The sequence below is a fragment of the Brachyhypopomus gauderio genome, chromosome 6 (assembly GCF_052324685.1).
Source record: "Brachyhypopomus gauderio isolate BG-103 chromosome 6, BGAUD_0.2, whole genome shotgun sequence".
In the NCBI taxonomy this organism is placed as follows: Eukaryota; Metazoa; Chordata; class Actinopteri; order Gymnotiformes; family Hypopomidae; genus Brachyhypopomus; species Brachyhypopomus gauderio.
Window position 1 is genome coordinate 10,892,409 of NC_135216.1, and position 15,321 is coordinate 10,907,729.

The window sequence follows — 15,321 nt, forward strand, 5'->3', positions numbered from 1 at the left end:
ATGAGACGTTATCTCTGAGCTAATGATTAGCACCACCTGCTGGACAAAATAAATGTTTCAATACCAGTCAAAGGTTAATTTTAATTGAAAATTTAATTGAAAGTGCTCCACATAAATGAGTTTTTTTCAAGACGGAAAAGATGGAAAATCTTCATAGGTGACTGCCTCATAAATTTAATGTTCATTAGGTTAACTTACACAACAGTATTCTACACTCTGCTAAAGGCCAGAAAGAGTGTTGCAGTAACTCAAGAACTGAGAGAATATCACAGAACTTGTATATAATGTTAAGGTGATGAATTCAATTTTGTAAACATTTACACTGCTCATCTTTTAAATATAGTATTTAGCTTTTATAGATAATGTTGTTTTAGACTGGTTTTCTTTGACAAAAACAACATTTCAAATAATCACATATTGTATTATCTTACAAGCTCTGCAAACACAAGTACACAAACATATACTCTCACAGACACAAGCTCATAAACACATACTCTACACACAGACACAAGCTCACAGACACTACACAAAAACACACTCTACACACATACACAAGCTCACAAACACACACTCTACACACAGACACAAGCACACAAACACACCACACATACACAAGCTCACAGATAAAGTACACAAACACACTTTTCACACAGACACAAGCACACAAACATATACTCTTCACACAGACACAAGCTCACAGATAAAGCACACAAACACACTTTTCACAGACACAAACACACAGACACATACTCTTCACACAAATACCAGCTCAGATCAAGCACACAAACACATACTCTTCACACTGACACAAGCTCACAGACACAAGCTCAAAAACTTCACACTGACATAAGCTTCACATAGACAACACAAGCACACAAACACATGCTTTTCGCACAGGCACAAGCACACAAACACACAATCTTCACACAGTAACAAGCTCACAGACCAGGCTCACAAACACATGCTCTTCACACAAACAACACAAGTTCGCATACACAATCACACAATCACCTGCTCTTCATACACACAAGAACACAAACACAAGCTGCGCACACACACAAGATCACAGACACAAGCACAAAACCCCCACAAACTATTCACAAACACAATCACAAGCTATTCACACAGACACAAACTCACAAACACAAGCTCTTCACACAGAACTGGCAGAGATTATTCAATCCCAAACTGAAAAAAGATCTGTTTTTGCATTGTGCTTGCAGAAATTTTACTGTGGAGACTGAGATAATGATTTCCACATTCACATACATGGCAACCCTGAGGATCAGTGGCAATTCAGTGCTCGTGTTCACAGTAAACACTAAACTGCTATATTTGAGATGTATTACAAGTCATTGCTTGTTAAGCTAAACCTCTAAAAGTTGTTGTACTGCAAAGGCAGGTTTATAATGGATTACAGAAAGTGGTAGGGCTGTGTGCTGAGGAGAATTAAACCACACCAGCAGATCGCTCAGAGCATTCTAATCTGTAGCTTAAGGGCTGTAAACATGTATTTTGTAGTGTATTATACCACATTAGTTTATAATAATGAGGGCTTTTTACTTGCTTCAGCTTACATTTCCCCCACGTCCTGGAAAATGTGAGCTTTGATGTACAGTAATAAGCCCCAACCCCCCCCCCCCCCCCCCCCACTTGACTTTATTTGGCTAAACACACCCACTTGCTCTCAGTGCTGTCTGAAGGAGTGTTCCACACTGCTTCTATTGATTCACTTCTGTCAGGCAACAGAGCAGCAGTGTCTGGTCCACCAAGCCCCACTCTCCACCTAACACACCAAGCTCACACACTCCACTCAGCCATGGTCGTCTGCCACAAAGAGTTCGAGCAAGCGGGTAAGACCTCTGGTCTCCACATCTGGAGGATTGAAAACATGGAACTAGCACCAGTGCCAGAAAGCCTTCATGGAAGCTTCTATGTGGGGGATGCTTACCTGGTCCTCCGTACTGTGGTGCAGAAGGACGTCTACTACTATGACCTCCACTATTGGCTGGGTGAGCTAAAGAACATCCAGAATGCAAAGCTAAGTTTGACAAAACTGTATAAATAAACTGACTACTGCACCTAACCTCAGAATGTTAGGTGGCCACAGTAAAACACACTGGCTTAAGCTGTAAAGATTTTTATAGAGGGCAATTTCATCTATGCAAACCAGTAAAAAAATAAGTGTCATATATTTCTTTATGGGTTTATTCTTTTTTGCTGTTAAGTGTAGCAGCTTACATCTATTAAATACATTTGTAGTGATTTGAAACTTTTAATGGCAAAACTGTGGAATCTTGCCTGAAGATGTTCCAGTGTAGAATATGCAGAAAAATAATACTTAAAAGAAAATCTAAAGGACTTATAATATCACATGAAAACAGGCTGTAAGGTTATAGTTGAAAGCTCATCAGCTGATACTAATGTTGGGAAAAACATGCAGAACATGCAAAAATGTGCAGAAATTACATGCAGAACATGGAAATAATCAGCAAATGCTTTATGGTGGTCATATTTAAACAGGATATTGAACCACAGGTAACCACAATGATAATCTTTATTATCTCTTTCATGGAATTTTCAGTGGTAGTACTTGCTGTGTCCAAATCAGTTGTGCGACTCTAGTTGTTTGTTTAACTCAATTAATCAATGCTATAGAACATGATCTCTGTTAAAGGTCATATTACCATCAGGTAATTGTATGCCCAGCATGCATAAAATGGGAAGGATATATGATGTTTGTGTGTAGGTCATGTCAGTTAAATAACGTGCACAGAATGTCATGGACATCAACTCCAGTCCGCCATACTGTCATCTCCAGCAAAAGTGATCAGAAGATCTATTTGGAGTGCTTGTTATGACACAGTTTGATGGCAACCTCTTAACCATACTACCTCAAATAGGGAGTCAATAGCAGTTGAGTTCTGTTGTCCTTGGCGGTGTCTTTTCCATTTACGCTGTCCAGAATGCATCCATTAAGACTCATTGATGACTGGGCATGTAAATAGATTCTTAATGGGTTTTCTGCCCATCAAGCACTCATGCTAAGGATGCATTAACCCGAGAGGGCTGATCCATGTATTGGAGAGGAACACAACCGAGGAGTTTTATTATGAAGCATGGCAACCACAAACACATCGTTGTGCTTTTGTGTGCTTTGGAGCGCATCATCAGCAAATGACTGCAAAGTGTGAAACACATGCACGTGTGACAGTTTACACAGTGGGTGTGAATATTCCTGCTGCGACGTGAAAACACTCGTACTATTCTTACGTCCGTACCTCAGACAAGTACAAGTGAGGCCACTGCGCCGGATTATTTTAGATATGATTTTTGGAAATCACCATGAATGTCCCTATTAATGAAAGTTTTAATTGAACGAATTACTGCTATTATGTCCATATGACGGTGTGATGTATGCCTGTCTGGCGTCTTGCGGTCTCTCTGTGCAGGTAAGGAGTGCTCCCAAGATGAGAGTACTGCTGCAGTCATCTTTACAGTACAGCTGGACGACTACCTGGGGGGTAAACCAGTACAGTACCGCGAGCTCCAGGCATGCGAATCCACCGCTTTCACCAGCTACTTCAAAGGAGGCATCAGATACAAAGTAAAGACCATTCCTCTGGATAGCACAGTTTTTACAGCCAAAGCATTCCGGTTTCTCATTTCTGGCTGTTTGGGAGTGACACTGATCCCAGAGCAACAGATGAGAACCCTTCCCTGTTAGAGGGCTCAGTGTCCACGGCAGGTTCTGATCTAGAGACATGCTCCTCATTCAGTGGAGACCCTTGTAGACGAGAAAAACCCAGTGGGAAGGAAGCAGAAATGAGGTCTGTTCTTCGCCCTCTAGGCAGGTGGTGTGGCGTCTGGGTTCCATCACGTGGTCACCAATGAGCTCAGCGCCCAGCGACTGTTCCATATCAAGGGCCGGCGGGTGGTGAGGGCCACGGAGGTGCCCCTGGACTGGAGCAGCTTCAACAAGGGTGACTGCTTTATAGTGGACCTGGGTGCGGTAAGGGCCACAGAAGGCATTCTGCTTTTAGAAACTTACATGTTAAAAGGAGACATTATGTTTTTCATCATTGAATGTTCTGTTTTATGAAATGCAAATGTACAATCGCATCCGTTCAGATACTAGTAATACAAAAATCAAACAGGATCTCCTGGACAGAATTTGTTCATAATATGTTCTATGTGTACGCTGTGTACATATGTACACTGAGAGGGAATGATATTTGGTTTAGTCTGAAGTTACATGCACTGTCAATATAATTAATCACACTCAAACGATTGTATGACATCACTGAGGTCATGGGGTTCCTTCTTCCCATCTCAATGCATAAGACAGTTGATAAAACAATTTTTTTTTCACTTCAACAACCTAGTTTCTATGTTGGAAGCTGTACAGCAAAGTTCACACTGGAGTTTCTTGAGATAAGTGTGAGATTGTAATGGCGGTAGGGCGGGGCTGGGCTGGGCGGATGCCTTTTTTATTCTCTGTTGCACCGAAATGAGCGAAAGATGGAAACAAACACAAACAGCATGACAAAGCCATACAGCACTGGGGGAGAGGACCGGCAGCCTTATACAGAGGGGTGAATAAACAGGAAACAGGTGCATTGGATTAGTAATAATCAGGTGATTTGGACGTCCTTTTGGGTGCAGAGTGAATCGGGACAGATATGATATCTGCATCAAAGATAACCTGAATGCATGAATCATTATGAAACATTAAGATGAACTGACTAAAATACAAAGTGCAAGTGTTAATATTTTAGATTTTAATAATCTTGAGAGATGATTTAAGAATAATAAAGAGAATAATAAAGTACTTTACAAAAGGCTGGGGCAGAACTTTGATCTTTAAGTATGTACTAACAAAACACTGTGAAACAACAGTACTGAAGAACAACAGGGCTTTGAGTACTCGCTCTTACTGACACATACTATCTCTTCCCCCATCTCTCTCTCTCTCTCTCTCTCTCTCCCCCCCCCCCCCCCTCTCTCTCTGACTATCTCCAGGTTATCTACCAGTGGTGTGGCTCCATGTGCAACAAGTTTGAGCGTCTGAAGGCAGCCCAGATGGCTGTTGGTATCCGTGACAACGAGCGTAATGGCAGGGCTCGGCTGGTGGTTGTGGAAGAAGGAAGTGAACCTGGAGCGCTGACCAAGGTAATACCACCAACCACCAACGTCATGGAGCTCAGGAGGAGGTGGTTCTGCTCCCTCAGGAGGAGGTGGTTCTGCTCCCTCAGGAGGAGGTGGTGCTGCTATCACCCTGCATGTTGGTCATCACAAAGAAGGAGGAAAGAGACTCTTCGAAGAAATAAGGCTATTACTGTGCACTCTTTTGCATTTTTGCATGTGGTGAATGCGGTTTATTTTGAGGCACTGGAAGTTAGTCATTGGAACCACTAAACATCTGTTCTTTCTGCATCAGTCGTTTTGCTTGTTCCTGCGTGTCAGTTTATTTTAAGCATCCCTTGCTTTTTGCAGGTTCTTGGTGATAAACCAGATCTACCCGATGGTGATGATAATGATGATTCTGTAGCTGATGTAGCTAACAGGAAAATGGCCAAACTGTACATGGTGAGAAAACCGATACACTCAACAAGATCACGCCCTGCTAGTGAGTAGATGCACATTTTATACACTCACTGGTGCAACCACAACAAAGATTCACAAAAACAAACAACAACAGCAACAACAAATGCAAGCAAAGAAAAGAACAACTTCTTTCAATAGGTGTCTGATGCCACGGGTCAAATGCAAGTGTCTGTTGTGTCAGAGGAGAATCCATTCTCCCAGACGCACCTGCTATCTGACGAGTGCTTCATTTTGGATCACAGCAAGAGCAAGATGATCTTTGTGTGGAAAGGTACACACAGCTACACACATAAAGTATTCTTTATGACATTATTTCTTGGCATAAGGCTGTCAGTGAGCATTAAGATTATTTGTAGACGCGGTTACACCCAATATTTCCTTTGGCAAGACGTCCTAAGACATTTCAGATACTGTTGAATACAATCCAACATTTACTTCATAAGAGCCTGAAAGATAGTAGCATCTGACCAGATCAATGAATCCAAGAGATTGTTAACAAACCTCTTAAGGAACAGTAGGGCTCTGTTTTTCCACTCGTTTTTAGAGGTTTGTGGATAAATGGAGTTGTGTGCTTTTTGGTGTAGGACGTGTTCTTGGGGCTCGTCCTCATTATTTTCATCTGCTCTGTATGACCCAGGACGCAACGCAAACCCCAGTGAGAGAAAAGAAGCTATGAAGACAGCTGAGGGTTTTATCCAACAGATGGGCTATCCTGCAAACACCCAGGTTCAGACTCTTATGACGCATTATGTCACATTATTTTAACAATTTATGTACTGTTATGTTTAAAAAACTAAACAAGCATCAGTGACACCTGTATGCCATGAATCACCATGCAGTCAGCTACGTGTTTAATGCCTCTTTGTAATACCACTGAAACAACAGTCCTCTGACCTCGCAAACAGATTCAGGTCCTTCCCGAGGGAGGGGAGACTCCTGTCTTTAAGCAGTTCTTTAGAGACTGGAAGGACCAGGACCAGACTCAGGGCCTGGGCAGGGTCTTTGTCACCGAGCGGATTGCGAGGATCCAGCAGGTGGAGTTTGATGCTTCCAAGCTTCACGAATGTCAGCAGATGGCAGCCCAGTACAGCATGGTGGATGATGGCAGTGGAGAAACACAGGTGAGTCACCCAGCGGACATGGTCAACGTAATACCGGAAGGCTTCTCTATTGTCTGTATGTTTATGTTTGCATATGTGTGAAGCTATACAAACAGAGAAAAGTTAACAGATGAGGATGATATGACTGGTATTGCTAAATACATATTTAGACGATTCTAGGTAAGTAACTGCAATGTACTATAGAGAGATCTAGAGATATTCAAAATTGTAGGAAAGTACACAGAGTTTCCAAACAATTGTACATTTTCGACAGGCCAAAGAATGAGCTTGTACAGCTATCGAAGTTATGATGAAGCATCCTGTTTCTGTGGAAATACATAAAGGCATCCTGTTTCTCTGGAAGTAAATAAACAAATAAATAAATATAGGGAGAGAGGGAGAGAGAGAGAGAGAGAGAGAGAGATTAACCCTAGAGAGATTCAAAATTGTAGTGAAGTACACAGTTTCCACAGAAACAGGATGTTTCAGATTGAGATCTGTAATCTCTGTCATTTTATAACCCACAGATTTGTAAATGTGATTTGAAATCACAAAAGCAATGGTTTTACCAAAGATCATAACTGTGAATGCATGTTTCACTGAAGCAAGGCTGTAGTACACCTTTATTACGTGTCAATGGAGGGATGCAGTTCTGACAGCCATGGGCTCTGTAGGGGTTCTGCTGAGCTCCTGGTGTGTAGTCACTGATTAGTGACTCAACTCCTCGAACTTCCTTTATTGTATATTTTGGCATTTAGGTATCTTTATGTCTAATGAAATGACCAAAAGTAGCAAGTTCAAAACATCAGCACACTGTGTTTCAGAGTATTTTACTCTTGAGTCTTTCAGATTTGGAGGGTTGAGACCGGGAATAAAGGAGAGAGCAAAGTTCTAATAGACCCAAAGACCTACGGACAGTTCTATGGTGGGGACTGCTATATAATTTTATACACATACAAAAGAGGACAAATTATCTACACATGGTAAGACTCTTGATTCATACTTGATTCACACTAGATTCAGACGAAGGGCTTTATGCAGTTTTACTGAGCGTATGATTGATCAGTGATCGGCGCTTTGTCCTGTAAGTGGTAACTGGAGTGCTTGATGTCTTGTCCCCAGGCAGGGCTCCAGCAGCACGATAGATGAACTGACAGCGTCTGCCTTCCTTACCGTAGAACTGGACCGGTCGCTGGGCGGAAACGCTGTCCAGGTACCTGCTATGATAGCATTTAAGAGTGAACAGTAAAGGCGGCTCTGATTCATTCACTACTGTTACTGTACATTAATCATTAAATAACCACACAACTGACATTAAAAAACCTTTTTAGTTTATCTAAAATGTCAGTTTAAAAGTCTACTGATGTTATCACCAGTGATATTTGTCTTACTGGACTGGGATTGTTAACAGTGAACTTCGGGTAAAAAATGGATGTGGGGAAACGTTGTAAAGCATTCTTCACACTAAAACATTCCACTGGAATCGCACTCCATCTGGTGGTCATACTTGGAATCACATCAACAAATCGATATTTACATTTTCAGCATTTGGCAGACGCCTTCTCCAGAACAAATTGCATATGTGTACATGTTCTTCCTGCCAGTATAAACTTTGACCTTGGTGACAGCACTTTATGAGGTGAACTTTGTCTATAATTTCAAGTAATGATCACAGTCACCACGATCAATATGTAGGTGCGTGTAACCCAGGGGAAGGAGCCAGTACACCTGCTGAGTCTGTTCAAGGCCAACCCTCTGGTCGTCTACAAGCATGGCACGTCCAGACACGGAGGGCAGTCACCTCCATCACCGGTCCGTCTTTTTCAAGTGCGCAGGAACCTGGATACCATCACACGCATCTCTGAGGTGAGCTCTAACACTCAGCAGAGGCATGCAAACCCCAGAGCTCCGCCTCAATGGTCCAATTTTGCACGTTTCTGACAGGTCGATGCCAAAGCATCCAGTCTGAACTCCAACGATGCCTACCTGCTGAAGGTGCCCGAGGGTCAAGGGTACATGTGGGAGGGGAAAGGTGCCAGTGAGGAAGAGATACGTGGGGTCAGATACATGAGTGAACAACTGCAGTGTAAGACCCAGGACGTCAAGGAGGGACAGGAGCCGGGTAAGAAACAGCTTCTGTCGCATGTTCGCTTCGAGAGAAGGTTCTAGAAGGATTCGTTCTACCATTCTACCAGTACAGGGACTCTCCAGTCCTAAAGCTTGGTTTGAAATATGTGATTGTGATTTATCCATTTAAAGAGGCCTTCTGGGATGCTCTGGGTGGAAAGACTGAGTATCAGACATCAGAGCGGCTAGAGAGCAAAAGCCTCACACGTCCACCTCACCTGTTCGCCTGCTCCAACAAAACAGGCAGATTCATTGTGAGTATTCACAAAGTCACCACTAGACGGCGCCAGAGCGTAGCATCCCTCAGCGTCAACTCATACATACTCTAATAGTATTATAGAATAGCCAGTTTCTAGGATCCAAACATCCATTTTATGGTTTCCACTCAGATTGAGGAGGTGCCGGGTGAGTTTACCCAGGATGACCTGGCAGAGGACGATGTCATGCTGCTGGATGTCTGGGATCAGGTAGAGGAGACAAATTCTTATACGCAATGCATGCTTATGTGTTTATATGTCTGATGTCATATATTGAAGTGCATTGCATCAACAGTTGTTTTGAACTCACAGGTATTTATTTGGATTGGAAAGGATGCCAATGAAGTGGAAAGAACCGAGTCAGTAAAATCTGGTAAGAAACTTTATTGTGAGCATTAACAAATTAAGTCTGATAAATTTAATATAATTACATGTAATAAAATACATTAAACATTAAATAAATCATCTGCAATTATACAGAATAGTGGATCAAAAACATAATAAAATTACGATTGTACACTGTACAAGAGTATGATGTATAGTGAAATGCTGATAAAATGAGATAAATTACAGTCAGAGGTACAGTAAATATAATTATAGACAGGGATGACATATTTATCCTATGCCAATCCATTAAAGCTTCATATAGGGCCCAATCCACTCTCTTCATAGCATAGCAGCAACCATGAAATCACAAGTTCTTCTCAGTGGTTGTTGGGTAGGCACCTCACTTCTTCTGTGTCAGTGAAGCCCATGATACCTTCAGAAGGCCCAAGACCCTTCTGGGTGTCAGCTCCACCCCATCCAAGCTAATTTTAAATCCAAGCCACACCTCTGTAACGCCAGACTGTCCTTCCTGGTAAAAAAGCCATGCCTTGCCCCTACCCCACAGCAATTTACATTTCATTTGACCTTTAACATCGTTCAATAGATTTTTTTTTCGTTTTATCAATGTTAAAACATCAAGTCTTCTATTTGTTTTAGCTGCTTTTGTCAAATAATCCCTCACTGTCCCTCACCCAACACATAAACTGCCCTCAGCATCTACTCAAACACCTAAGTAGATGTAAGCAGTCATTACGTGAGTACAATGTGAGAAAAACACATGGGTCAGTTGATTCCTTGAAAGCACATCGCCAATGATGGCTGTAGTTTTATTCGTGAACAGGAATAGGATGTGTGTGTGTAGCAGTAGAAGCCCGTGTGAAGCTCTAATGGACACAGAGAATACTTCACATCTTATTTTGCGTACATGTGCAATTAAAGTAAAATGTATTTCTCAAACTCGAGAAATATTTCATGTGATTGTGCAATAATGATGTAAAATGAATAAAGGTAAATCTCTGACACCAGTTAAAACATTTACACTCATCAGCAATGCGTTTGAAATGTAATTATCAAACTCGTTAGCACTAAGCACTTAAGGAACCACTGGGATGCGTAACTTAAAAAGGGCGGGGTTGGTCTACTTTTCGATGCGCATATATTAACTTATGGTAAAGCGTATCCTCTACGCGGGGGGGGGGGGGTATACATCGCATATAATAAACCGGTTACGGTTATATAATTACGTCACACGAAACTATAACATTGAAAACAACAAACAAACTAATTTAAAGTCAAAACCTTATATAGTTTTTTTTTATCATGCTTATTAGAAATTACGTTTTTCGAATAAAACGACTTCAACTTGATCGGCGCCATCTTATTTAGGTATTTTACATCTAGCAGTGCTATTATTACCACTAGATGGCAGCAGAATTAAAATAAATGAAGTAGTCATTAGGAGAATGAAGCGAAAATAAAATATATGAAAATGAAAAAATAATAGACAACAAATTATAGACAAAAGGACGTCATTGTACATAATGACATAGATGACAGAAGTGCATAGTACAACTAAGTCGTCCAAAGTACTGTATTAGCATACTAAACAACTCATTAGCCCACATCAAAATGCCCAATATAGAGAAACTCGGTATAAAAAATTCTTTAAAAAATCTCAGAGGGTATCCAAGGACATGTGAACTCAGAAAACTCGATCACAAATCACATAGATTCCATTTTTGATAATTTCCTATTTCAATTGCAAACTGAGAAGATTTACCACTTGTAATTTATTAAGAGTTATGTTTTATACAAGGCCTCTGATGTCCATACACCTAGGTCCATACATCTAGATCTCAGACGTACCAGTGTGCTGGTCACAGGCAGAGAGTACATCACTGAGATTGTTATTCTGAATTCAATGACCTTACAGGGGTGTAACCACAGATGCATTCGCTGAGCCACTCATCTTTTTGACTGTTATCAATCATGCTTCTATAGGCTTTCAGATTGGAAATCACTGGAAATATGTGGGTGATTTAAATCTTGTCAGTGAATGCCATGCTGACAAGATAACATCTCATAAGACATCTCATAATCCAGCTAGGTGTAACACTATTGTGATGTTTATGAGAACCTCCACTCTCACCCCTGACACCTCAGTATTAGTAGTCCTGATACAGTCAGATCTGCAGAGGAATTACTATAATGATAATGCCATAAAAACCAACCATCTCATCTGATAGAAGCTGAGATGGTCTAACAAAAAAATAAATATTAGTTACATCCATCCTGCACTGGAATATGCTAGCATGCCTGACCTTTGGTGAGGTACATTCCATCTGCAGGGAGGTACAGAAAAATCCTTTTTTACACCCATTCTGGAAAGAAGAAACATTTTGTCTAGAGACATTTCCATAAATGTAAATGTGTTCACAATGAGTTCTATATTTACAATATGATCCCAGAGCTCAGTTTTCTATGGCAAATCAGGAAGAAAAACACTCAGCTTGAGTTTCCTAAAGATAAATGAAAGATATTTGACACGTCCCTCCCGAACAAGACTCTTAAACACAACTTTGTTGGAAACAATGCAACTTAACAAATATACTGTTGCAGCTCAGTTATAATTTTTTTCTATTGTTAGTGTATTTTTAAAATACATTGTAAATGTTCATATATTTCAGTATTCTGTAATTTCTATGTGAGTGTGAAATACATAGTTACACAAGTTTACATACATTTTTTATAAGCGTTTTTATAAGTCCTACATTGTTTCACATTCAAGTGTGCCATTTTATCACTTGGTATGTGTGTGATGCAGGGAAGTTCATATTTATGTGTCAAAAAAAATACATACACAAGTTTTTCTGAATTAAGAAGTGTAAAGATCACAGATAAAAACCTAGAGATGAAAGTCCATTGTTTGCCTCAAATGTATATTGTATATTGAATGTATATTGAACACAGACTGTTAAGTACAGAATTCCAGAGGTGAAAATACAGTGAATAACATCTCACTGAGTGATAATTTATTCCTCTACAGCGAAGACGTATATTGACACAGACCCATCAGGACGGGACAAAGGAACTCCTGTGGTGATTGTGAAGCAGGGTCACGAGCCCCCGACCTTCACAGGCTGGTTTCTGGGGTGGGATTCCTCCAAGTGGGATACTGACCCTGTGACTGGAGCCATGAAGACACTGAATGTCAACTAAAGCCTCCAAGGGGGACCAGCGAGACCGGAGACTTCTGCTACTGGTTAGCAGAAGCAGAGACACATTTGGTTGCATGAGATGCATTTCTTTATCAGAATGTTTCCGCTTGATTGCCAAACATATTTCAGTTTTCATATCAGCATGTAATATATGATAGTGTTATTGATGTACTCTATATGGCCAAAATCTGTTGACACTGTTCCTAATTGTTATGCTTAGATATTTCATCCACACCATTTCAACAACAGTTGTCAGTTTTTCAAATCTCAATTACAGCTGACAGCTGCTCCAGTCAACTGTAAGACAATTATTTCTAAATGGAAACATTTATGAGCAATAGCAGCCATGTTGACCTGGCAAACTCACAGAGGGGTTGATCAGTTAGCACATAACAATGACAAACTGTCTCTGGAAGAAAAACCTGCACAAGAACTGTGTTGGTAGTTTAAAATCACCAACATTATCTTCTAAATGTCAGTTTGAGTAATATAAAATACACCACTTCTGCACTCTGCAGCAGAGGAAAGATGTTATTTGAAATAATAAAACACATTATTTGGCCGTCTGATTGACAAATAGAGGTTTGGTGAACGACAGAAAATTGCTAAAAGCCAGTGAATAATAATTTTAATGTTACAGTGTAAAAAATACATTTTAGACAATTATACTCTTCCAGTTTTGTAGTAACTGGGGGAGGCCCTTTCCTTTTACAGACCATCATCTTGAAATTAGTGTCCACATACGTTTGGCCATATAATCTAGAGTTACTGTAAAGATAGTAGCTATGTTAACTGGTTATGAAACTTAATTTTGCTTTTTATAAAAATTTTTAAATGAATTTCCATTGTATTGAATTAATATGCTTATTTCCTTTTTGTATTACGTTGTATGTGTCCTGAAAACATAAAGCATAACCTTTGATACATATTGGCAGGCCCGTTGACAGTCTTGCTGGGGCCCGGGACAAGAAAGTTTCATGTGCCCCCCCCCTTTCCTCTGTAGCAGACAATCCTTCCGTTAGGTCATATAGTATATAATATAGCCACACATCAAAGCTGTTTCTGACAGCTGACTGGTTTATACTTGACGCGTCGCGAGGGTTCGCGCGAAAATGACGTAATCAGGGCGGTGTTGCAACTTCAGCCAATCACCGCAACTTTCCCGTAAATTTGACCAATCACTGATGTCGTCTTGATGTGACGTCGACAAACTCCCGCCTTACTTCCGTATATACGTTCAAGAGGAGCAGACTGAAAGCAGCATGAGCGACGAAAATAACGGCAAAAAGATCGGGAAAAGCAGTATCCCGGTACACTACATGAAAGCGGGGATAAACTGTCCAGATCCGACCCGCGAATTGATTATCTATGGCCCCCTGGATGATTTAATTACTATTAGAACCGGCCCGCAGGCCACAGCCGCCCGATGGTGTTTTGCACGCATAAACACTACATTCCCCACAATGCAACGGTAGCCCGCGAAGTCACTTCAGCGCACGCAAGCGGCGAGGGTCTGAGATAAAGTTTATAAGTTTAAACTTTAAACTGAGATAAAGTTTAAAGTCAGAGAAAGTTTATTTATCTCTGATCCATATCTATGAGTTACTAGTTCGTTCTGGCGCCAACCACTGGCGATCGATCTCGATATAATACTTAATTTGTGTCCATTTTACAGGCCCCTCGTAATAACTTATGTTCGCTAACCCCGCCCCCCGTCAACAATTAATGTTCGCCACCCCCTCCAGGTTCAAATCTCACTCCAAGCGATCTTGAAAAGTTGCCAACCCTGAATAAATAGGTAAATAGATAATTAAAATGGACTACAAAATAGAGGAAACCATACAACATTTACTCCCTATTGTAATGTACTCACAAAAAAGCAAAAACACACCGCAACTTCCATCGCAATTTTTTTGAAAAACACCCGCAACATCAAACATTTTAGCCCGCAACAATCACAAAAAAGGCCCGCGAAATCCTGGTGGGACTGGTTTGTAGGGTTCATACACCTTTACAAGGTGGAATTCAAGCACGTGTACGTCACTTTAAAGGTCCATTTCAATATTTTCCACCACGTTAAACTTAATTAAGTTAAATATTTATACATATACTCGAAATGATTCGAAATAATTCGCTTTTTATCACATTATTTAATGGTTGTTTATTTTCAAAACGCCCAATCTTAACGTCTTCCCGAGAACTGTTCAGTCAGGCAGCTATTTGTTGTGAAACGAAGTAGTTACAATTTCAAGCATTTTCAAGTACTTTAGCCTAAATTCCAGCACTTTTCAAACCTGGAACACAATGCAACTTTAAAATTCGTCAGGTAAATGTTTTTCCTTTCTTTTCTGCGCTCCAGATTTCTGTATTTACTTTAACTATCCACCACTGTATTTCCCGCTGTTGGGCCAGTACCAGCCGGCTACGGTCGGTGCTGGATCAAACCATTTTCCAGTGGGAGGCGGGGGTGTATGCACTTAATGGAAAATATGCAGATAGGTAAAAAACATATATATTTGAGCCATTGAGCTTATTATAAGTACATAATTTTATATTAATGAAAGATTTCAAGATTATTTAAAAATTATAGACTTTAAATAAAAAATAAATTGCTGGGCTCTTTGATGGGCCCCCCTGGCCCTAGGGCCCGGGACAACAGACCCGGTTGTCCCCCCCTGTCGACGG

The 15,321-nt window shown here is 40.7% G+C and overlaps 1 protein-coding gene across 1 annotated transcript; it reads left to right on the forward strand.

The window, feature by feature from the left end:
• Positions 1–1,711: 1,711 nt before the first annotated feature.
• On the forward strand, positions 1,712–13,475 carry scin (scinderin). The gene is made up of 16 exons (XM_077008657.1): positions 1,712–2,012; positions 3,453–3,607; positions 3,851–4,012; positions 5,023–5,172; positions 5,497–5,589; positions 5,746–5,878; positions 6,245–6,333; positions 6,513–6,728; positions 7,557–7,690; positions 7,830–7,920; positions 8,403–8,573; positions 8,652–8,829; positions 8,967–9,088; positions 9,224–9,301; positions 9,404–9,464; positions 12,465–13,475. The coding sequence occupies exons 1-16, from the start codon at positions 1,820–1,822 to the stop codon at positions 12,635–12,637; spliced, it is 2,199 nt and encodes a 732-aa protein (XP_076864772.1). The 5' UTR covers positions 1,712–1,819; the 3' UTR covers positions 12,638–13,475.
• Positions 13,476–15,321: the final 1,846 nt, after the last annotated feature.

Excerpts from the sequence above, each read along its gene's own strand:
- scin (XM_077008657.1), top strand. The coding sequence starts at position 1,820 with ATGGTCGTCTGCCACAAAGAGTTCGAGCAAGCGGGTAAGACCTCTGGT. Across the intron at positions 5,590-5,745 it reads AAATGGCCAAACTGTACATG|GTGTCTGATGCCACGGGTCA; the intron begins GTGAGAAAACCG and ends TTCTTTCAATAG. Across the intron at positions 9,089-9,223 it reads ACAAAACAGGCAGATTCATT|ATTGAGGAGGTGCCGGGTGA; the intron begins GTGAGTATTCAC and ends GTTTCCACTCAG.